The 25323-nt window shown below is 38.5% G+C and overlaps 1 protein-coding gene across 1 annotated transcript in view; it reads left to right on the forward strand.

Moving 5' to 3' along the window:
- The first annotated feature begins 1625 nt into the window (after positions 1 to 1625).
- LOC121321902 overlaps positions 1626 to 25323 on the forward strand; it is a 43431-nt gene continuing 19733 nt past the window's right edge. The window contains exons 1-2 of the mRNA XM_041261284.1: positions 1626 to 2061; positions 15898 to 16691. Coding sequence (XP_041117218.1) covers positions 1983 to 2061; positions 15898 to 16691 — 873 coding nt within the window. The 5' untranslated portion in view covers positions 1626 to 1982. The remainder of the gene's footprint in view (positions 2062 to 15897; positions 16692 to 25323) is intronic.

Consider the following 25323-nt stretch of genomic DNA (forward strand, 5'->3'; position numbering starts at 1 on the left):
AGCACCTTTTTCACATTATCTGAGGAGTTTCAGTAAGAGACACTCACCCACCACTCACTAATACAACATCAGACAATTTGAACAACGTAATTACAACCAATGCTCACCAGGGGTCTTTTTCTTCACCAATTAGGTGCCACTTTAAGGACCTGCTAGAAAGGAACAAATATTAAGCTCAATTTGCAGTGCAGACTGACTAATATATAATATTGCTCAGCTGCCGGAGAGAGCTAATTTCAGCACTATTTAAAACTGTTCATTTGTATACTGAAAAGAGCTCTGTTTATCTAACTGGTTGATCAAAAAACGGTGTTGAGTCAGAGCTTAAAGGATTCCTGTCATTCAGCATTAACATGGATACATTGTTCTATGTACAAGCCAGATTTAGTATTACATTCTGTAAAGGAAGATAACAAAAACAACTGTAGTAACTCGCCTAATATAAAAATAATATAAAAATCTTGACACACTTTTTTGCCATTTACAATAATACAAGGTTCGAGCTTTGGCTTGCCTGTCCAGTACCGCTGCATTTCCCATTACCGATGCATTTTCAATGAACAATTGAAGTAGAATGTGTGATCCGGAGGTGTAGCACTGAATATTCTTTACCAATAGCTTAAAAAAATACTTAAAATAACTTTCACCTTTTCCATAACGTGTACATCTTTTTATAAAGGAAAATGTAACACAAACAAAAAGATGGTTCATATAAGCTTTACTGGAATAATAACTGCAGGCACACAGGCCTCCACCTTAAATCAGTACAGAGGTTTTCAAAAGTAATTTTCTTTGATTTCCTGGTATCTTATCACTTCCTGTCACATGACCTGGCTGCAACTAGGGCACAGGATGTCGTTTTGGACCAGGAAGTAGCGACTTTTTGTTTGAAATATCTTCACATTCCAGGTTAAACTATAAAATTAAAGTAAAAAGGCTGAACGTCCACAGCCCAGGTACGACCAGCAGAGGGTGAATACCTGCTGGTTTCACCTCCACCGCCGTGGGAGGACTACTTCTCGCTCCCACCTCCACCAGCAGAGGAAGAGTATCTGCTGGTTCCAGCTGACATCTCTGGTCTCCAGTGTTTCTTTGCTTTCTAGCACCTCTTCTCCTGTGACACACGGTGTATCACAATATCTGAGAGTCAGGTCAAATACAACATTGTTTTTTGATGTAAAAATGTTACAAAGTAAACAGACAGCAAAATAATATACTCCCTTTTTTAATAGCCCTATAGTAATTATTAGATTCCTATTATATCCTAAAGCATTCTCAACCCAGTGTTCACATACAGTACACTGCTAATCCAAGCTTCTAGTGTCTAGTGTGTTCAATACAATTTGGCCATTCGACCTCCCCTGTTAATATTTCAATTCAGCACAATTATTTTTATAGACAAGCATTTGTCTGCAAATGTGATGAATATCTCAAGGTTTCTATACTGGTTAAGTAAACACATTTGAAATCTGAATCTGAATTTGGAGGATGATAACTTAAGTAACTGCAACTCATCAAGCCCCTCCACTACCCACCCTTATTTTTCACCTTGGCTTATTAACCAGCATTCCACAGGGCTGCTCCCTTTATAAATCCCTACTGACTGTTTGCCATTCACAGTTCAGCAAGCAACCTCAGAAAAGCAGAGCTGAGCAGCAGAGGGCTCAGTTTCCTCAGATGCTCAAACGGCACAGAACAGGACAACACACTGCAGGGGCTGATAGCTGACAAGCCTGTGGACTGCTGGAGGATACAGAATGCAACTGAATATTTGTATTTGGACAACAGTAAAAACAAACCCTAGATTTGACATGACTGGGAGGGCTGAAGGAGTCTAAGGAGCTGGCTAAACCAAGTTTAATCTTTTTGCAGAAGAAACTGAAAAGTGATTGAGATTATCCCCATTTACATTAGAGAGTCTGTGCTGCTGTCACTGAATTGTAGTAATATTGCAGAGGACCAAGTTTGAAAGGATTATACAAATGAACCGGAGACACAAAAGAGCCAGCGTGATGTTCGGCTGGCATAAAACGTTCACTAGTCTGGCTCCATGGAGAAAAGGTATGTCATTAAATACTGTTTACAGTACATAGCCTTGACTTCACTATTAATACATGCCTTCAGACGCTTCATCAGTTGTCTGAGCTTCAATTACAATGTGTTTGTTCAGCGCTTACAAAAAGACTACATGTTATGTACTCTGTAATTTTGTTCAAAGCTGAGGGTGTGTGCAAAATGTAAATGTTGCATTTACTTCATAAGAGACATGTAAAGGCTTTTAAACTAAAGTGCTTTTGATTATTTTTTATTAAAATGAAAATACATACTGTCAGAAATAATACACAAAATGTTAACTCACACTTTTATTGTAGACTTTTTAAGGTTTGTTTTAAAAAGTGTAAATAAGGTTTGGTATTTGAAGTGACACTTTCCACATTTCATTTTTATACCATTACATTACAAAACCAAACATAAACGTTTCCCAAGTAAAAGCATGGAGATGTACGGTAAAGCATATTAATAAACATTTCAAGCTATAGTAAATTATGGTAAATGCATACTGTAACCACAGGAAAACATTCAAGTTTCCCATTATAAAAGCAAAGTAAAGTATATTAAAGCACTGCAAAGGCCAGAGATGTCTGGTAAAACATATTAATAAGCATGTCAAACTATAATAAATGTGTAGTATAACAGCGAGAACATTGTAAAATGATGTACTGTGGTACACTTTTTAAGGGGTCTTTTTATATTGTAGATGAAACTTAATTGATACACAATACAATTCTAAATATTTCAGTAATTAGCTACAGCATTCTAACTGCTGCCTTCTTGTGGTAGGAACACTGAACTATTTTAACAGGTATTATTTCTCTATTTCATGCAAATTGCGTATATTTACCTCGATTTAACCCGAAACCCTAAATTTAGCTAAACACATAAGTTCAATTCTATAAATCTTTTTTACACTTAGCCAGTGAACATTTAGCTGACATGTTAAATCTGGGTTTCTAACAAATAAATCTGTGAATTTTTTATTTTTTTTTAAACTTGACGATTCAACATTTACGTAACATACATCTGAAAAACATTATTGTTCAGCAATTAAATCTAAAAAATATATATTAAATCTATCTATCTATATATTTATATAGGCAGCAGCAGGGCTGGTAGGTGACGTAATCACATACAAAGACATAATCCCGATATACACTCCTTTGTGCGGTGGTATCGCTGCTATGCTTTAGTGTGAGAGGTCCTGCGTTCGTGCCTGCCCTCCGCCTGTGTGTGGATTGCCTCGCCCTGTGTGATTGCCTCGCCCTGTGTGATACGCCTATATATATATATATATATATATATATATATATATATATATATATATATATATATATATATATTGTGGCAGGCTGGTGAGTGGAAAGAGCCCCAGAGACAGTCCGAAGTTCAAAAAAATTTTATTATAAATAAGCACAAAAATGAAAGGACATAAGGGCCAAAACAAAGCAATTTAAACACAAAAAGAAAGACAAAAAGCAAAACTTACAAAAATAACAATTTCCAGGCTGGACAATGCCTTCACTGGATTCAAACTTTCCAAACAACCAAAAAAAAACCAACCTGCTTCCTCAGCTCCCTCCTCCCAAATGAGAAGCAGAGGCCTCCTTTTATGTCAGGTGGCTGGGTGCTGATTGATCGTTAATTAAACTAATCATCTAATCAACCCCAGCCACCTGAACACAATGAACCCAGGCAGGTAGGGGAATTTAACACTATCCCTGCCAATTTCTAATGAGCAGAGCCGTGCTCTGCCACATACCTCCCCCCATGTACAACGTACACCGGCCGCAATCGTGGCGGAGGCGGCGACGGCAGCAGCGGACCCTCGGGAGGCCTAAAAAACAAAAAGGAGACATCAGCAGCCCCAGGCGATGCGGAGCAGCAGGCAACCCCAGGCGATGCGGATGCGTCATCCCTGAGCAGTGCAAGGCAGACATCCTTGGGCCATAGCTCCTCCCCTCTGGGCTCTGGGAGCGGCGGCTCCTCCCTCTCGGGCTCTGGGAGCAGCGGCTCCTCCTCCTCCCTCTCTGGGCTCTGGGAGCGGCGGCTCCTCCTCCTCCCTCCTCCCTCTCGGGCTCTGGGAGCGGCGACTCCTCCTCACCCCTCTCTGGCTCTCGGGACGACGGCAGCTCCTCACCCCTCTCTGGCTCTCGGGACGACGGCAGCTCCTCTCTCTGGCTCTGGGGACGACGGCAGCTCCTCACCCCTCTCTGGCTCTCGGGACGACGGCAGCTCCTCACCCCTCTCTGGCTCTCGGGACGACGGCAGCTCCTCACCCCTCTCTGGCTCTCGGGACGACGGCGGCTCACTGGCCCTCTCTGGCTCTCGGGAAGGCGGCTCACCCCTCTCTGGCTCTCGGGAAGGCCTCACCCCTCTTTATTGGAGTGACTGGGGCATCTCCCATGTCTACCGCCAGGTAATTAACCACCATGAGGGCAACCTCTGGGAAGGACGCTGGGTGGTGTTGTTCCTCCCACTGTTCCCACCTCTCCCCATCTCGACGCCACAGCGTGTTGATAACTATGGGGAGATCGTGGACGAGGTCTGCCTCAGGGTGCATCAACCAGTCCCAGATCTCCTGGGACGGTGGTGAAGGTGGTGGTGCTGGAGGTAGTGGGGTGGCCCCTGATGCCCAGGGTGAACACTGCACCTCTTCCTGGGCCTGGTTGTAGGGGCATCCTGCCCAGTTGTGGCCGTCCTCCTCACACCGGCCACACCAGTTTGCCAGTGGCACATCTGGGCAGGACCGCCAACGATGGTCCTCCTTCCCGCACCAGGAACACCAAGGGAAGAGGCTGGCCGGGTCTTCCAGCGGTGGCTGCAGCAGCTTACATTTCTTCAGCTGCTGCTTGTCCTGCCTTTGCCGCTGTCTGCTCTTCTTTCCCATGTTAATAAAAAAAAAAAAGATCCCAAAAATTAAAAAAAAAAATAAAAATACTGCTCTGAGCCTCTAGGTGGCGCTATCCCACTCTGACACCAAATGTGGCAGGCTGGCAAGTGGATAGAGGCCCAGAGACAGTCTGAAGTTCAAAAAAATAACTATTTTATTATAAATAAGCACAAAAATGAAAGGGCACAAGGGCCAAAACAAAGCAATTTAAACGCAAAAAGAAAGACAAAAAGCAAAACTTACAAAAATAACAATTTCCAGGCTGGACAATGCCTTCACTGGAGTCAAACTTTCCAAACAACGAAAAAACCAACCTGCTTCCTCAGCTCCCTCCTCCAAATGAGAAGCAGAGGCCTCCTTTTATGTCAGGTGGCTGGGTGCTGATTGATCGTTAATTAAACTAATCATCTAATCAACCCCAGCCACCTGAACACAATGAACCCAGGCAGGTAGGGGAATTTAACCCCATCCCTGCCAATTTCTAAAGAGCAGAGCTGTGCTCTGCCACACTCATTTACTAGTGTAAATGACGAAACACAGGAAAATCCACGCCCAGTTTCACATGGAAACATGCATTTCACATGTAAATGTTAATAAGCATGTTTATTCTTAACTATATATTGCAACGGAGCAGGTCAGTTGTTACTGTGGATTCCAAGAAAGTTCCAGAAGTAAAAATTCCAGAAGGTAGTGGCTGATGGGCGATTTTATGGTTAGCAGTGGTGTAGTTCAACTTAATGGTGGCTTTTTAATTTTTATTATTTGTTTTTTTGCTGTGTCTGGTCTGTCAGGTTGTATATCTCTAGCGGGTTTACAGTTCTGTTTAAAACCACTTACCATGAACTGTGTTATGCCTGTGTTATAGTATTAATGCAGCAGTTTGACAGTGCCCTTGCTGATTACGTGTCAAACTGAATTAATTCCCGTCCTTTCTTTTTGATCCCAGCTATGTATAAAGACAATGCGTGTCTGCCCTCCACGTTAGTAAATATAGTTGGTGAAGTGGATGTCATGAGCCAGCTTGATCGCCCAAAACAGCGCAACAACATCCAACAAGTTGATGCTCTTTCAGAGCTGACCAAATACAATTGCAAATTAACATATTGACTGTGTTTTATTGTTTGCATCATTAATATTTGACAAAACAATAAATCCAACACAACTTAAAAGAAAGGAGAGAATCTCTTGACAGCACGATACTCGTCAGATCACTCCTGTCCAATTGAAACTGGCAGATGAGGTAACCTTCACAGTTGCCAAGTCCGTTTATAATAAACAGGATTGGGTTTGTTTTTGAGAGTCGCTGGTTGGAACTTCCATAAACACCCATACTCAACATGGGTTTGCTTGTTTTGAAAGGCAGTGTCACTTTTTTTTTTTCTCATGTGACTTGGCAACCCAGGTAACCTTTCTAATCTGTCTCACAGCAGGTAGTGCCAATTTTGGGAACAAACTAATGTTGCATTTGAGTCCACTTCATCAGTATCCGCCTCTTCCTTTTCAAGTGCCCACTACAAATATTTGCCCAAGCGAGATGCTGAATGCTTCTGCAGCAGCCTTCTGGACAGGTAGGGTTTCGAAGCCAGGTGCACCTACTTTCTTTTTCTCAGTTGGAATTTTAGACCGATTAGCCAAGTTTTGTTTGTCGGCCTAATAAAATTAATTATCAAATTGTTTGATTGTGGAATCGCCTGCTTTAGCTAATTAATCTATAGGTTGTTATTTTGATGATGAGTGTGGTCGTACAGAACACGTGTGTTTTTTTGCTGTCGGTTTTTCCCATTTATGAATTTGGGCCAATGTTTTATACTGTGTAGTATTTTGGGTGTCCTACAGCGGCATTTTAGGTTTGCCTGCTTCATCTCCAGTCACGTACTGTTTTTTCAGCATTGAGATTTTATCAAATTCAACAACGCGCAAGTTCAAACCTGTTGAGTAGCATTTCAGAAAATTCCAGAACATCTTATTTTGCTGAACATGTCATTTCGTGCACTGTAGAATGCCAGCTGAGAAATTCTAAAGACATGCATTAACTATGTATATTCTTCTTTTTAATTAAAATGTAATGTATAATAAGTTTGTGTACGGTATAGAAGCACGTTGGGAGACACAAACCCCACCCATAGTGCTCATGAGACAGATTTGTTAATTCTGTCTCCATCTTTCCCCGTTGTTTGTTCTCTGTAACCCACATTCAAAGTCTGTCTTCCTTTCCATAGCACGTCCTTGTTCATTTCCCAGTCGACTGGTACTGTCTAGGAACCAAGATTCTGCCTTGTCTTCAACTTAACGTGTGTTTTCACAGTCAATGAAATTAGATTAATCCAGTTTATTAGAGGCATCTGTTTTCATGGTCAAAGAAACGAGATGCAAGTTGGATTCATTATATTATGATATATCACAATTCCACATGGTATGTCAATGATATGCTGAACTTGTCCTGAGTTTTCTTGCATTTTCTGGCGTTGTCCTTCCTATAGCTTGCTATGATTCTTTTCTAAAAGATATACGGTAACAATACAAAATTTCAAATGCAATTACATTGAACCAAAATAGTATTTCCTATTAAAATGTAATCAAGTAATCATCAGTTTGTGATATACTCTGGACGTTATGAACTGAATCTTCATTGCACATTGAGTATTATCCCTTGTGTAGAATTACTTGTCCCACTGAGAATTATCGCATGTGTAAAATAAATGAGGCTTAGTACGATCTTCATTAAAAGACTGGACTTGGTGTTCATCAAAACAAACTTTCTAAAGTTTTTAGAGTATATTGGACTCAAAATCTCACAGAATTTAGGACTGTTTGAGGAATGGTTTTTTTGTGTTTATAATGTTCTCTTTAGTTAAAAGGGCTTTAAAAATGAGAAATAGAACAGTCCTTCCAAAAACATTCCTTAAAAAAGTCCTCAAGGTTTTGTGAACAGGGCCCAGTGTCATGTTTCACAATTCTCCCTTAGATTAATTTTGAAGACCTTCTTTATAAAAAATAGAAGTCATCACATGCAGTACAATTCCTTACATATTTTTGGTATTGACTAAAAACAACATTATTCTAACTTTCAACTGATATGAATCACACTTGTTTTTAAGTGTTACCAGACGTATTGCTGACACTACAGATGGAAAAAAAACACTTCTGTCAAAACATTTGCGTACTTGACTCAGTTTCTTATAGCTCCATGCATATTTTTTATGATATAACATAAATATCATTCCACTACCTTTTTTTTATTGTCATGTTAAGAAGTAGGTAAATCTTTTGGGTAAAACACAAGACAGATTCATACAGAGTTCAAGTGTGGTATTTAGATCATTAAAATAAACACTCTGAGCATTTAAACTTACTGGAGGTACTGCATTAAGGCAATTATTTAAGGTCTCTACTTCTTTCTAACAGTGTACCATAATGGTATAACTAAAACTCACACCTTGTGCATTGTAAGCATGACAGAGCGGCTTCATCCCTGTTTTCATCCCTTGTATAACACTCGCTCCTTGGAAAACATGTTCCTGTGATATGCTAAAATATGTCATTCTTATAAACTCAGACAATCCCAAGAATAAATCTTTCTCAAACTTAAATAAAGGCTCAACTGTAACAACAGCTTCTGCTGACAGCTGCAAGAACAATGGGTTTGCAGTAATGCAGGTAGCAACTCATGATAACATGAAAACTCCACTCAAGAATACACTGCAGCTTGAGTAGTGCACAGTAATTAAATCCACAAAGCTCCAGAAATCTGTTTTTTTATTTTTTATATCTGTCACTTGTATCTCTGGTACTCATCTTTGTGGACATATTTGTCCCACCAAAAAATATGCTAACTTTTTTATTTTTGCAATGAGGTGCACGAAAGGTTTGACCTGGTCATCCAAATGGTCAGTTTCCTCCTTGTGATTCTCGACTCACTCTTAAATGTTTTTTTAAGAAGAAACAGTTTGAACAAGCGATCAATCAATTCATTGTGTGCCTTAAGGGGTTACAATTATTAAATAAGCTTGATTGTAAAGTGCAAAACACCTCACAGGAGCACTGGTACGCAAAACTCTATCAATTGTTAAGAAAAGACAAATGAATGGGGCAGCCCATTTAACCCCAATTAAATCCATTGTCCACTAAATACTTTGGTATGCCTAAATTGTCCTCTCTCAAAAGATTTGAATACCCACAAGTGCTGTGAAATCTTTTTACTACCAATGAAGAATGTCTGGGTGGGATATTTGCAGTTTTTTTCATAGTGACTGTCTTTGTACATATCTTATTGGATCTCGTACCAGTGTTGACAGTCACCATTGCAGGATGAATACACTAGCCTGTTGTTCTGCACAGGGAGTAAAAAGGATAACTTTAAGGGTACCACTGTGTGGCTACTGTATTATGAGCCAACTAAAGAGGGAACAACCAAGCCAAATAAATCATTTCTAACCTAAAAAATCATTTCTAACCTCTCATCAGCATCAACATTTTTTTTTTGCTTTTCAGTTTTCCAAACTTACTTATTTTCATTTTGCCTTATAAAAGTTTACCAATAGTAAAATCACAAAGTGTAATAAAGCACTTTAAAAGCTTGGTAAAGCATAGATAAGGATTGCAAAGCTTGGGTATAGTAAAGCATATCTAAAAGCAACGGAAAACTGCAAAATTCCTGCGCAAATTTAATGTGGTGAACGTTTATATATGACACCCTGTAGATTTGTGTTGGAACCCCGCCTGAAATGCAAAACTTCCTTTGCTGCATATGACATAATGACAAGGGGTAAGAGAGGGCAACAACAGTGGTTAATATCCATGCAAAATGAAGTGTTACCTTACCTCTTGTAGATAATTATATTATTACAAAAGAAGCAAAAAAGCAATGCTATCCAAAGTAGTAATTCCAAAACAAACCTTGTGGGGAAAGAATTGGAGTTAATAGTGTTTAAATACAAGTTGAGCAATGCATTCCAGAGATAAAGCATTTAGTATCAGGAAGCAGATTTCGACATTTCACATTGAACTCATTTAAGAAACAAAGTATACATACCACCCTCCACATTTACAAATACAAAATCAGAACTGTCAGTAAACATGAAAACTGCATTAGAACCTACATGCCTATTGTGTATATGAGTATATATCATGCATAGTTTTATTATATGTGATTCTCAAGACATGGCTATTTATATCTCAGGGAAGCCGCTGCCAACACCATGAAAATGTGACCTACATTCATGAGACCATTGATGTATAAATACATATCAGAATCTAAGATACCCTTAAAGAGCAACTTGGTGTGGAAATATCAGGGTTTTATGTAATGCATAAACGTGCTTTTGTTTTCTATGATATTCTTGTATATTACTGTATTTGCAGTCTAATACATTTGTAGTATATTTCAGCTACACAGCGGCTGCACAGCGGTTAGAGTACTGTAACAGCATTGAGAAAGCAAAGGGAAGTCACACGAAAAAAAACATGTGAAATGCACAGTAAAACCAGGCAGTTATAGGTCTACTGCAGTTTAACTACATGTTGCTGTTACTGCATAGTCCTTAACAACATTTGGAGACATTGAAAAAGACTTCTAGTCAAAGCATTTGTCTATATTCAGCACCAAATAGTCAAATAATAAAGTGACAGCCAACCTCAGAAACTTGCAGTCGACTAATTGCATGTCACGTGATTGTGAAATCTGAAACCTTAGCAGCTAAACAAACACAATACCAAGATGTTCAGGTACATCAGGCACTACTCTATCATTCCACAAGAGACTAAAGCTGAGGGAACACAAAGCCACTTTCGGGAACTTCATTTTAAGTTGATGGCCACTATTTCTATACAGAGTATAACATAACATATAGTCAGGTTAATTAACTATGAGTAGCTATAAAGCTGTGTGTTTGAGGCCTCAACAGCTCATTCAGCACTGTAGTATATCACCAATGATGTAAAGACAATAAACCTTCAAAGATAGCTGTTTTTAAACAAAAAAGAAAAGGGAGAATAAACATCTTTATATGAGAAGTCTGACAGTAACAATTTATTAGATAAAAAAAAGTCCTTTGTAAGGAATTCTGGAGACTGTGTCAAGTAAATATTTGCTAATTCTTTCAATTCCTTTCAGATAGAAGTTTGCACAGTTTAATCATTTGTAAATAGGTAACTCATCGGTTTTGGGCTAGTAATGGAAATTACAGCCCAAAAATAAACTTGAGACATATTATTTTGTGAATATATATTTAGAACCATAAATTATTCTGTTTGTATCATAAGATTCTTGGTCAAGAAAGTAAAGTACAGATTGCACCTCTTTTATATACTGTACAGTGAAATAATGTCTGTAAATAAATAGGGTCGCCTGAAAATAAGTTTATGTGCAGTAAACATGAATTGTAGAGTCTGGCTTACTTCTATCACTGCCCGCTAAGCCTAAACAATCAAGGATATGGAAAAAACAGAGACCCATTGTTTTAAGTAGGAAATTACCAACACCCAGACTAAATAAAAACAATTTTAACCTAATGAGAAAAGTTACAAGCATTGTTTTTACACAATAATTAGCAATTTCAAAACCGGTTTTTAAACTGTAATTTCCCATTAGATCATTGGGTGTACGTTCAGTTTGGGAAAAGATGATAAACTCATTACATGATACTCATCTATCCAACCCTATATTTAATCTGGAAGCTGTGCGGTTACAAACCCCTTTGCACGACAGTTTTAAAGGTAGAATAAATACTTAGGGTGTACAAAGTTGAATTATTCTCTAACCCTTGGTGTTATTTGGTTTCCAATATTTGTATTGTTCTTTTGTTTTTCATCACATCATTGAAGTTAGCTCAGTGCCGTTCAAAGCAATATGTTCTCTACTAAAGACTATTACAAGAGGCTTCTAGTTCAGGGGTGGCCAGCCCTGGTCCTGGAGAGTTCTTTTTGGTTTTCGTTCCACTTGCGTTCTCAAATACTTAATTGAACCAATTATATTCTTATAAAAAAAGTGCCAGGTCTTAGCCATTGATTTAAAGATACCCAGAAAACCTGCTGGATTGTGGCTCTTCAGGATCAGGGTAGGCCACCCCTGTTCTTATTAATTCCCCACATAGGCTTTTTGCACCATCAATGTGAGGCTAAGTTAAGGGAGATACTAATTTCATTATTAGTTTCACTTTCTACACCTGTACGAGTTTCACTGCTGACTGGTGATGCACTAATTGAGTTGTTTGCTGTTGTTGGCTCATTCAGTACCAAATACATTTTTCTTAAAATTTTTGTATTGGTGCTGCTCTATTGAGATATAATTGTGCTGGCCCTGTGGGCATAAAGTGAATAAACTAAGTACTGGTATACAATATCTGTAATAGGCGTTGATCTCCCACTTGACTGTTGCATTGACAGTCAAGAACAGGTTTGCTGTGTGTAAAGAAACACAAGTTATTTTAACTTTGAGCTCACAGTTTGCAACATCACTCACTGTTACCCATGTGGAAAAATAATGTACATGAAGGTTGCCTAAAATCCATATATTCCATTTTCTTCCTGTAGTCTGTCAGCAATAATATCGTTTCTCAAATAAACTTTTGAGTGCTTTAAGTTCACAAGGCTTTAGGGTTTTGATTTTAAAGCAGGTTTCATGGCCGATGCTATCTTTGCATCCTGTTTGCCTGTGCTGTTTGTTGCATACTATAGTAGAACTGAATGTAGGTAGGGATACATGATGGATGCTCCATAAGTTATACATTTTTGGAAACTGTATTCAGATTGAACACCACTACTGGGCACATACCTCTGATTGGCTGAATGGACTACTGGTATCTAATATATAGAGCCTGTGAATAGGTAATTTGGTGGGCACTTAACCCTAACAATTAACCATAAGGAGTAGTAATACTATGCACTATCAACCTGTACTATTCCATACCGACAGCCCCAAACACAAACCCAGTGGAATAGCAATATTGTTTTTAAGTCATTTAGCAGATGCTTTTATCCAAAGCAATTTACAGAGACTAGGGGGCGAACTAGGCATCAAAACTGTTGCTTCAGACTCACTATAGGACCTCAGTTTATGTCTCATCCAAAGAACGGATCCACTGTCTCATTTTACATCACCAGACTGGGTGACTCAATCCTCTGGTCCTGTCAACACTTACCTCCCCAGGGGGGTGACACACTTCAAACTACTGTCATACTATCTCATACACTGAATGAGGTACATGTGTGCAGGCCACATGGTGGGCTTATAGACCTTAGCTATCAAAACACAAAAAAACAACTGCATGTTTTCAGCCTCCTCCAGGAATTTTAAGAGTTTTATCCTTTAAAAACATTACTTTTAAAGCTGGTAAACTGGTCCTCTTTAAAACACTTGGGGTTGTGTTTATTTACAGGTTTTTATCAAAGAGAAATAAAACTGTTTTGTCTGGTTTCACAAGCCCAGATAGGCAGTCATCTTTAACTATCTTCCTTGTAGTCCAAGATTAGTGCCAGTGACTTTAAAGTTACAAAAGCAGTAACTGCAATCCAAAGATCAATTTAAGGTGCTTCTCAGTTGTTACTAGTTTTTTTTTTTTTTACTTGTAATAATATTGAAAGAGACATAACATTCCAGGTTTCAACAACATGTTTTTTTTTTTTTTTTTTTTTTTATTGTCTTCATTGTTTAAATCAGTTTTGGTTTACATTCTCATGTTCAAGGGTTTGGAGGTCTCCACTCCACTGATAAAGTGCAAAACTCTTTCAATGGTAATATTAAGATCCACATATTAGACATTAACCTTGTAAATGTTTGGACAGGTCCATTATCGCTAAGCACTGTTGGAAATTGGTGATTCATGTACACTGTTCCTTTGTTATTTCACAAGTCAATAATTCTCAAATTTGGTTAATTCATGATCATGATGTTGACTGTAAATTGTATATGTACTATACTCCCCAATATAAGAGCTCTTCATTAACTTACTCATTTATTTTTCGAGGTAGCACTGTATTAGTTTTGTAACAAATAAAAGTACCCCCCCCCCCCCCCCCCCCCCCCACCCAAAACATAATTGTGCATTAAAAATCTTGATAATCGTGTCCCTGGAGTGTTAGTTTCTCAGCGGGAGTGCTAAAAATTTGTTATTACACTTCCTGATAAAAGCCAAAAGAGGGTTTGATAGAAGGGAGTATAAATTGGTCTGATGAGTAATGGGAGACAGATTAAAAAGCTACGCGTGACTTCCAATAATCAGAATACATGCAGTGATTGACAATCAAGGTATCAGGTGCTAGGCCACAAGAAAGAAGAGATGTTCCACATGACTGCACTACATACTGATATTAAACTGGAAAGCTGATCAAAGCAGGACTGTCAGTTTTGGGCTTTCGACAGTGACAGCCTTTGCTTACCTAGTGCAGCATGTTCCCATTCCTGATAGCTCTATTACACCACCTGGTTGAAGAAAAGCAGTGATTGTACAAAAGATATCTTTGGAATGCAGGGCATAACTAAGTTATTCATATTTTCAAGCAAGATTCAATACCAGGAGTTGAAATACTTTGGGTTCGGTCTCTGTCTGATCATTAAATCGACAAACGTTTCGACTAGAAGTCTTTAGCAGTGTCTCCAGCGTTCTTTGCAGATAGAAAAGGAGTCAGTGAGGGGTATTGCAGGTGTCTGTGTCTTTTTATATTGAGTGGATTGGGTGATGTTATAGATATATCATCTGTTACTATTAAACTCTGTAGTGCTGAATTTAGAAATACTAAAAGAAACATAAAAGGTTCAATAATAAGTGTTATTGGGTTTGGATTTTATACAGAACCATTCCTATACACTATAGAATGAATTAATTTGGAAGAAATCTACATAGACCCATTAATGGTTCTCTGTAATTGATATTTGATAATCACCCTTAATGCAGTATTTACAGGCATCTCGAGAATTACTTTTAATACGGAAATGTTTATGCTACAGCTATTTTCATTTGTCATAACCCATATTTATATATGACAAACTAGAAATTAGTGTTTTTGTAAGGGTAATCTAATTGAATGGTTTGCAAACAAAGTCATTGATGGTGACTGAAAGTGGAGCAATTATATGTGAAGTAAAAATATGGCTGGAGGCTAAACCATCCCACTGTAATTAACTACGACCTCAATGACACTCTTCCATTCACAACACGCCACTAAAGCACGGGGAAATACCGAAAATCTGACAACATTCATTCCCGTCAAGTAAAGCAGTCTATTTACTATCCTCATAGTATACCATGAATAAAGATGTTATTGAGCCTTTGCAAAAACATGGAAATCCAACTCCACTGGGTTAGTGTGCACTGTACTTTTCTATCTTGGTAGTTCTCTATTGCGTAGCTCTTTGGTTTTACTGCCCAGTGTAGACTCTAACTGCTATAACATTGTTTCAGAGCAGAAGACATCTTTCTCCAGGAAAGGTGAGGGCAAGCATGTAGGTCATCATCAATACAACTCTGTGGTATGTGATCAGGGTAGTGGCAATGTATAGCACAGATGATAACCTAAGGGTGTGACATTTATTAAAATGTGTTACTTCTCCCCTTTTTAACTATTTTAGCTGCATACTTTTATCTATGTGTCGCACCATGAACAAGCCCCTCCGATGTGACAGCTTTGTTCAATTGCTGTTCTGCTTTTAGTTATCATGTTCACTTCATCAAGGTGATATGGGCACTGTCAAATGACGTGGACCCCTCAATTCTGCTTGTTAAGGTATTGTGTTCTGTGCTGGGTCTACACACCCTGCCACAGTCACTCTTACATTGTTAAATAAAGTGTATCTGTAGGACCTCAGTTTGTTTGTTTAGAAATGAATATTATTTTGCGGCATTTCAAATACATTCGAAAGATAGTGATTATGCACTTCTTTAAATCCAACCAAGCCTGTAGGAGGTTCTGTTCTTTGCAGCTGTATTAATCTCTTATCTCTGTTTTGTTGGCAGGGAAGAAGGATATGCCGTTGGAAAGCGAAGTGGTGCTGACCAAGATGAAGATCCTAACGAATAACTTCCAAGTGGAGTTTGTGAGTGCTGAAGAGTCTCTCGCCAGCTACTCCATCGCAGATTCAGACATGCCCTCAGAGAGCCATGAGGAGACACACTCTCCACCAGGGCAAACTCAGAACACATCCGGCTATTTAACTCCATATTCTGACCTCAGCACTGAGAATTCGAAATGTAGCAGGCAGTCCAAGCTGTTCAAATTTGAATCAGAGGACTCTGGTGTGGAGCTGCCTAGTGGAGCCAATTCCCCGTCTACTCCTACAAGCTCTGAGAAGAGCTTCATAGTCCACAGCAGGGGCTCCTCTTGTGACTCTGGAGATCTGAGCACTTCTCCTACCTCCGGTCCAGTCATAGACCACATATTTCTGCTCAGCAAGTGCCCAGTAATGGATGAGACAGACAATTCTGTTCAGACAGTTGAGAAGGACATGGTAGAATCCAATGAGCCTCCAAATACCCCAGTGAACTTTACTGAACGTCAGAAAACAGGTGGTTCTTTTTTTAACCACAGCCATGAGAACATTGTTGAGGAGACAGACAAGGATGTGGAAGAGGCTTCTAGACTGGAGGTTCCTAAAGAAATTCCCATTGATGATACCAGGCCAGTCAGCAGTGGATTTAGGGAGGCTTTTGATGATATGACGGAGGGTGATCTTGAGGAACAACGGTTACAGAAGTATTCCACAAGCGACAGTCTGGATGAATACATGGACGAATGCTGTAGGTTAAGTGAGGTAAGCAAATAACAGCATTTCTGCATGTATGCAATGTACAGTATATATGTGATTTTTTTTCATTGACTCTGGTAAGATATGTTTACAGCACAGACCCACTGAGATGTTAAATCTCATTCTCTGCGATGTCTGCTAAACAGATACTTTATGGGATTTACATTATAAACCAAAAACGTTGCGCAACAAAGTCACTGTTAAACATTATTGTAGTTCCTATTGGCTGTGTATTGAATGTGGAAAGCGAGATAAATACTGCAAACCCTGCACAGAAAACAGGGGTGTTATTATTATTAATGTTCAGCTATTTTCAGTTTTTTTATAATATTTGTTTTGTTTCCTAAATTAGTCTAGTCTGCTTAAATGGTGCAGTGAATCCATTAGACACTAACCCACACACAGTAAAATTATTTTTGTTGTATAAGTGGGTAAAATGTACTCTTATTTAAGCATGTGGCATATTTTGAATGTAAGTTGCAGTGTTATATTTAAAAAGCATTTCTTAAAGTGTTACTGAACACCCTGCAAAGTTTACAAGCATTACGTTACTACTGCTGTGTCCCGTGTTGTCCCTATAGCAGGGTTATATTTATAAACATGTTGCCAAATCTTTTGACATTTTTAATCACACCTCATAAATCAACTGTGGAATAGTTTTACACACGAAAACACCAGAAGAATGTGCCAGTGACCATAAGGATTTTGTTGTGGAAGACAGCAAAGGAAAGAAGGTACGACAGAAATGTGTGTGCAAGTACTGTCGAGTTACTACATATTTTGACAGAAAAAAAACAAGCACCGAAAATACAATGTATTCTTCTGTGAAAACCACCACACACCGCATACTTTTAAAACACTCGATCGGCCTACATTAAGCTCAAAGCGTTTATGTTGCTTTTACAGTTCTATGCCATTAAATTTGTATTTTCCTGAAATACAAAATTAACCAACATAATAATTTAGTAATAGAAACTGCAACTGTACTGACGTACTGTATATCAAAATACAGAGCTGAAATAAAAAAAAAATAAAATAAAAAAACCCCCACAGTACTAGATCTTGAAACACACACGCACACACCACACACTGATGTCAGTAAATTACCGAATGGTCTATGGAAAAAAAATTTTTTTAGGGCCAAATTCAATTTAAAACGAGGTTTTGTTGTTAGTAAGACCTCCATAATGGAGGGATTACAAAAACGAACAAAGTTATGTTAATAATACAAAATTTTTTTTGTTTTAATTAAAAAAAAAAAAAAATTAATTAATATTATAACAAATACTACAGTAATTGTTATTAACATACTGAAGCGCAACTCCAGTACATACTTACAGAACGTGTCTGTTTTGTGACTCACCGTTATTGTTTTTTTTTTTGTTTAGTTTTTTTTCTGTGTACTTTGTGTTTGTAAAATAGTTGACCATCTGTAATGAAAAAAACGCACCAAATATTAGCCTTTCCCCCTCTGTTCCCTTCACATTGACGAAATCAAACTAATTGGTTAAAATTGCAAAGGAGCAGTTTCTTTTGTACAGTGGTATTCGCGCCAGCCCGCTGCCTGTGTGTGGATTACCTCGCCGTAAGCGATGCGGCTAACTGCGTTAACCGAGATCGCTACAGTGTTAAACGTATCGTAGTTTATTTTTATTTATTTAAGCAGTTATTAGACTTAAACTGTGTATTGATATGATTGTGTTCGAGGAGAGTGCTTTCGGCGTATGTAGCTATAGTGTTTTGGTCTTGAAACAGAGTGTTTTGAACGTGAATTCAAAGGATTTGTCATTAAGTGTTCTATAATTTGCCAGTAAGCCAGCACATCAAAATGAAACAGAGCAATGCCTATCTATAGGACTTACTGATGATATATATATCTATATATATATATTATAAATATATATATATTATATATAATATATCTATATATATGATATTGTGGCAAAGCGTAAGCCTTGCACAATGGAATATGTAGTTTATTGTATGTTTTTGTGTTAATTGTTAATATTGATTTAATTGTTTAGCTGCTGCAAGGCCTGCCGTTTTCACGGCACCTTTTTGAGTTATAGTTTGGGGTATTGTGTTTTATTTTGCACTTTTTGTACGGTTTACTGTATTTGTCCTCTGTGCGTTACCATCGCTGGTAACGTCACATGACCGCCTTTATTTTACTTTCACTTTCTTTTTGTTGTTAATAAATCCTGCGCGCCTGTGCCGGCGTTTCAACACCAACCTCAGTCTCTCTGTATGCTTGAACAGCGGCGACCCACACGTGTGACCCGAGGAAGACCCTGTCACATATAATATATATATTATATATATATATATATATATATATATATATATATATATATATATATAGTATATATAGAAAGTCTACACCTATATATACTTTTTTTCACATTTTGTTGTGTCAGTGCCTCAGAGTTTCATGCATTTAAATGAGGATTTTTTTTCCATTTATCTACACACCATACTCCACACTGTTAAAGGGAAAAAAAAGTTTTATATATTTATATATTATAGAAAAAAATTATATATTAAAAATACAAAACTGAAAGATCAGAATTGATAAGTCTCCACCCCCCTGAGTTAATACTTGGTGGAAGCACCTGTAACAGCAATTACAGCTGTAAGTCTGTTGGGATAGGTCTCTACCAACTTTGCACACCTAGATTTGACAATATTTGACCATTCTTCTTTACAAAACTGTTCAAGCTCTAAGTTCCTTGGGTAGCATTGATGGGCACCAATCTTCAAGTCATGCCACAAATTTTCGATTGGATTTAAGTTGGGGCTCTGACTGGGCCACTCAAAGACATTTACCTTTTTGTTCCTTAGCCACTCCAGTGTAGCTTTGACGGTCATTGTCATGCTGAAAGATGTCCCAGTTTCAGTTTTCTTGCAGAGGGCAGCAGGTTTTCCTCAATGACTTCTCTGTACTTTGCTCCATTCATTTTCCCTTCTATCCTGACAAGTGCCCCAGACCCTGCTGATGAGAAACATGCCCATAACACGATGCTGCCACCACCATGCTTCACAGTAGGGATGGTGTTCTTTGGGTGATGCGCTGTGTTATGTTTGTGCCAAAAATAACGCTTTGCATTTAGGCCAAAAAGTTCCATTTTAGTTTAGTCAGACCACAAAACTTTTTGAAACATGGAATCAGAATCTCCTGAGTGTTTTTTGCATACGTCAAAAGGGATTCAAGGTGGGCTTTCTTGAGTAACGGCTTCCTTCTTGCCACTCTACCATACAGGCCAGATTTGTGGAGTGCTTGGGATATTATTGTCACATGTACACTTTGACCAGTCATAAAACCCTGCAGCTCTTGTAAACTTGCCATTAACCTCTTTGTAGCCTCTCTGATTAGTCTCCTTCTTGTTCGGTCATCCACTTTGGAGGGACGGCCTGATCTAGGCAGGGTCTTGGTGGTGCCATACGCCTTCTACTTCTTAATAATCCTCTTGACCATGCTCCAGGTATATTCAAGGCCTTTGATATTTTTTTATACACTACAATTTAACGCAGGTGGAGGCCACTTAACTTGGTGTGTGATTTTGAAGGCGATTGGTTACACCTGAGCTAATTTAGGATTACTATTACAAGGGGGGTGGACACTTACTCAACCAAGCTATTTCAGTTTTTATTTTTTAATTAATTTTCTACAAATTTCTAGAATATTATTTTTACTTGGAAGTTGTGGGGTAGGATGTGTAAATAAATGAAAGAAAAATAAAACATTTTTTAATGCATTTTAATTCCAGGCTATAATGCAACAAAAAGTGAAAATTTTATGTAGACTTTCTCACCAACAAAGAACAGGTCATTAGCAAGCTTTATCACACAGGTGTAAAATTGTTCGCATATTTATCCTGATAAAGACTCTTTCATATAGCTGCTGTTGTTTGTAGAGTATTGGCTAGGTTTCAAGCGCCCTCTAAACCCCCCCCCCTCCTAACTCATCATGACTAACACGAACGTGTAGTGCTGACAGGAAAGTCGGCATACCAGCTAATAAATTCAAACTTTATCATCACTTGTCAGTGAAGCTAATAAGGTAATTCCTTGTGGAGTAAAATGAAGCTCTGTTACCCATGCGTTTGGGTTTCTTCAAACACGTTGGCTTAAAGACTCCCCACAATCTGATTTTTTTTTTCAGCTTATAAAATTCAGTTCGAAGGACACACAATGGGGTTTTGTTATTAAATCTGCCATTTACTCCGGCAGGATACCAGTGAGGCTATTACAAAGTAAACAACCAAAAAAAAAAAAAAAAAAGGAAAACAAAAACTAGGTACTGTACATTTCCACTTCCCATCATCGTTAGTGCCCAATAAATGACAGCTTCATGAAATACAGTTAGATTTGTAAATATTTGTATTCAAATATCTAAACGTGCACTTGCTATTGTTTCAGAGAAGTTTTGTACTGTTCAACACTATTTGTGAAATTATAGAGGATTGTACATTTCAAATTATGAAAAAAAAAGAAATGGTCATTTACCAAGCGCTGCCTGCAAGGATATTGAACTGTGGAACAAATTCAATTTTGAAATGTAAATACCTTCTGGCAATGAAGTATGTACTACATAGGCAGTAAGGCATTCATGTAATAGGGCTATGTAAATGTTCAAATGTTTCATTATCAAGTTTAGACAATTTCATATGCCCCCCCACCAACAAGAAGCTTGACCATCATCATTAGTACAACACCCCCCTCCCCCCCAAACACACACACACACAGCACAAAAGCTACAGCTATAATAAGTACAATTTATTATTAGCATAAAATAGTAAGTGTCAATATTTTGCCAATATGAATTTAACTTTTGTCAGCATTTTTATAAACAGCTCGAAGCAGCTTTGTTTCTGTCTATGTTGGCAGTAGAAATGTTATGTCCCTACAAAAAAACAGGGAAAATAATTAGGCAGTCACTGTATCAGTTAGGCTTACATTACAATATGTAATAGTAAAAACCCTTCCCATGGTGATGATGTCATTCTTGAATGTTGCCCACCAAAGCAAACACTGAACTGAAGAGTCGAGTCCAAAAAGATAGGCAGTTTGATTGTGTGCAGAGGGAGGTTGAAATAGCAGACTATCAAGAACAAAAAGCTAATACAGTAGGGTGCTAAATACAATCAGGGTTTCCTCATTTAGCAGTGTACTCGTTATTCTAAACGCAACAGATATGAACAACTAAAAAAAAGTTATTCAAGATAATAAAGTATCACAAATGTAGAGTACAAATCAAACTTCACTTAGTATTCTGTGTTCAGTTCTGGTCTCCTCAATACAATAAGAACCTGGGCACTTGGAGAGAGTCCAGCAAAGAGCAGCCTGACTAATCCAAGCTCTTGTATGAGTGGAGGTTGAGGGCACTGAATTGATTTAGCCGCAACCAAATAGGAATTAGGAGGTCCTTGATTGAAGTTTTAAAGTATGAAAAGGAGTTGACCACTCCTAGCTAACACTTCAGATGCAGCAAAGAAACCAAGACCAGAGGAAGCTGGAAATTAAGTGGTGATTTAGGAGAGAGAGTAGGAGACATTTCTTTGCACAGATAAGGTATGGAATAGGTTACCCAGTCATGTTGTTGATGCAGAATTATTGGGATCCTTTAAGACCAGACTTGACAGTTTTGAGATCAACCAGCTTAAACGAACTGGACAAACTTTGATGGGCTGAATGACCTGTTCTCATTCATAAATATCCTTTGCTCAAGTAAATGCAAATTTTCTTAAAACATTGCTAAAAAAATAGTTTTCTTCATGGTGAATCATGCATGGCCTTCTAAGAATGGCAGAGAAAGTTTAACAGGTGTACCAGTTTTCTTTTTAATTGTGAGTAAATAGTGACATTGTTGAAATAGCTGTCCACTGTTTATAAGCATGAATGATGGTCTGGTATGTAATCATGCAACTTTCGAAATACCAGTTGGAATTTCACACCAAAGCTGAACCCGAGTTGTGTAAACAGAAAATATGTGATTAATCTCTGCTGTGGTATTGGATTTCAGCACAGAGAACAGTGTGTGCCAGTGGTTTCAGTGGAGAGGTTTGAAGATATGGGTCATGTACCCTACAATTTGATTTGTTTTTAGCCAAGGCCATGCCCAGACTGTGAAAAAGACAAAATAGCATGTAGATATAATTGTAGACTAATTATACACTCTCACAAAAAAAAAAAAAAAAAAACTCCACAGGGCAAAGAGCAAACAGCAACAATATAAATTTCAATCCACAACATAACTAATCTGTGTTCATTGACAGGATGAGATGTTGGAGTAAGTTAAGTTACAACAATACCTGCTACCTCTCCTTTTACACACAAATACATTCTGCACATTTTCTGTAACCCTAAAATACCAAGTGGGTTGGGCAATATGGAAAATATATAGATATACAACAATTTCTAAAGACTTCCCGTGGAATACAGTATAAAACAATCAACAGCAGCCAGTAATGCTAGAATAATAAAGTTTGGCCATCCTGATAGTAGTTTTGTCTGTGAATAGCCCCAGCCCATGCTAATGGTAGTAAATGACCTCAATTACCGTTCTTTAATTTTCCTCTCTATCATATGCCTCTTAACAGATGTATCCTATCAGCTTTACATCAACACACAACCCATTTCCTTCTATACATGTTTTGGCAAACACACTTTGGAATACCATTACAATGCAACTGGTGGATGCATCAACACCAATACAGTTGGTTCATCCAGTAAGATGTGGCAATGATGCACCATTCTATTGGAATGCAACAATATACTACATCATAGTTAATTGAATGACAAGGAAGGAAATCCAGCAGCTGTTTCAAATCTTTAGTTTAATGTGAAGGCAACTCAATAGACCTGTTTGCAACAAAGGAATCAACACACTGCCTGCAGTGGTTCACCTTGTCAAACAAAGACGAGGCTCTAGGACTGGATGCTCTAGCGCACCCCTGGCCCAGAGATCTTCTATTTGCTTTCCAGCACTAGCTCTTCCCCAGTGTCTTGAAAGGATCCGGGCGGAACGAGCAAGGGTTCTCTTTATTGCCCCCCACTGGTCTCGGCGAACGTGGCTTCCAGCTGTAATTCAGCTTCTGGACAGCAGCCAGTGACAGTTGCCAGCTCGGGCATGTAGCACACCCTGGTATTCATCACAGAGTGCTCACTACACTGCAGTCTGCTGGAGCTCCTTCTACTCACTCACAGTATGTGCAAAAATTGAGACTGTTTGAGTCTTGGTGCTGCAGGCATGACATTGATCCTACTATTTGTCCTCTCTCTGACATTCTTTTATTCTTACAAGACCTATTTGATGGAGGAAAAGCCAGCCACTCTCAAAGTTCACCTGGCTGCGATATACAGTGGCTCTCAAAAGTATTCACCCCCTTGGACTTTTCCACATTTTATTGTGTTACAACATGGAATCAAAATGGATTTAATTAGGAGTTTTTGTCACTGATCAACTCAAAAAAAGTCCCTAATGTCAAAGTGAAAAATAAAATCTACAAATTGTTCTAAATTAATTACAAATACAACAAAAAATTATTGATTGCATAAGTATTCACCCCTTTTGCTATGACTCACTTAAATAAGCTCTGGTGCAACCAGTTGTCTTTAGAAGTCACATAATTAGTTGAATGGAGTCCACCTGTGTGCAGGTAAGGTGTTTCACATGATTTCAGGTTAAATACACCTGTCTCTGGGAGGTCCCAGGGTTGGTTAGTACATTTCCTAACAAAAACTACATCAAGAAGACAAAGGAACTTTCAAAGCAAATCCAGAATAAGGTTCTTCAAAAGCACCAATCAGGGGTAGGATATAAGAACATTTCCAAGGCATTGAATATCCCCCGGAGCACAGTAAAGTCCATTATTAAGAAATGAAGAGAATATGGCACAACTGTGTCTAGAACATGCCGTCCTCAAAAACTGAGTATCCAGGCGAGAAGGGCACTAGTCAGGGAAGCCACCAAGAGGCCTATGGCAACTCTAAAGGAGTTACAGTCTTCCACGGCTAAGCTGGGAGACACTGTGCATATGGCAACAATAGCCCAGGTGCTTCACAAAACTGGACTTTGTGGGAGAGTGGCAAAAAGAAAGCCATTCTTGAAAAAAACCACATCAAATCTTGGCTAGAACCTAGATTTTATGGTCTGATGAGACCAAAATAGAGCTTTTTGGCCACAACGCTAAGCGTTATGTTTGGCGCAAGCATAGCACCGCACATCATCCTGAGAACACCATCCTTACCATAAAACATGGTGGTGGCAGCATCATGGTATGGGGATGCTTCTCTGCGTCAGGGCCTGGAAAGCTCATGAAGATAGAGGACAAAATGGATACAGCAAAGTACAGAGAAATCCTGGAGGAAAACCTGCTGAAGTCTACAAGATACCTGGGACTTCGGAGAAGATTCATCTTCCAGCAGGACATTGACCCCAAACATATAGCCAAAGCTACACTGGAGTGGCTTAAAAACAAAAAGGTCAATGTCCTGGAGTGGCCCAATCAAAGCCTGCACCTCAATCCAATTGAGAATATGTGGAAAGAGTTGAAAAATGCTGTTCACCAAAGGTGCAAAGCTGGTAAAGACTTATCCAAATAGACTCATGACTATAATTGCTGACAAAGATGTCTCT

The sequence above is a fragment of the Polyodon spathula genome, chromosome 10, assembly GCF_017654505.1.
Source record: "Polyodon spathula isolate WHYD16114869_AA chromosome 10, ASM1765450v1, whole genome shotgun sequence".
Lineage (NCBI taxonomy): Eukaryota > Metazoa > Chordata > Actinopteri > Acipenseriformes > Polyodontidae > Polyodon > Polyodon spathula.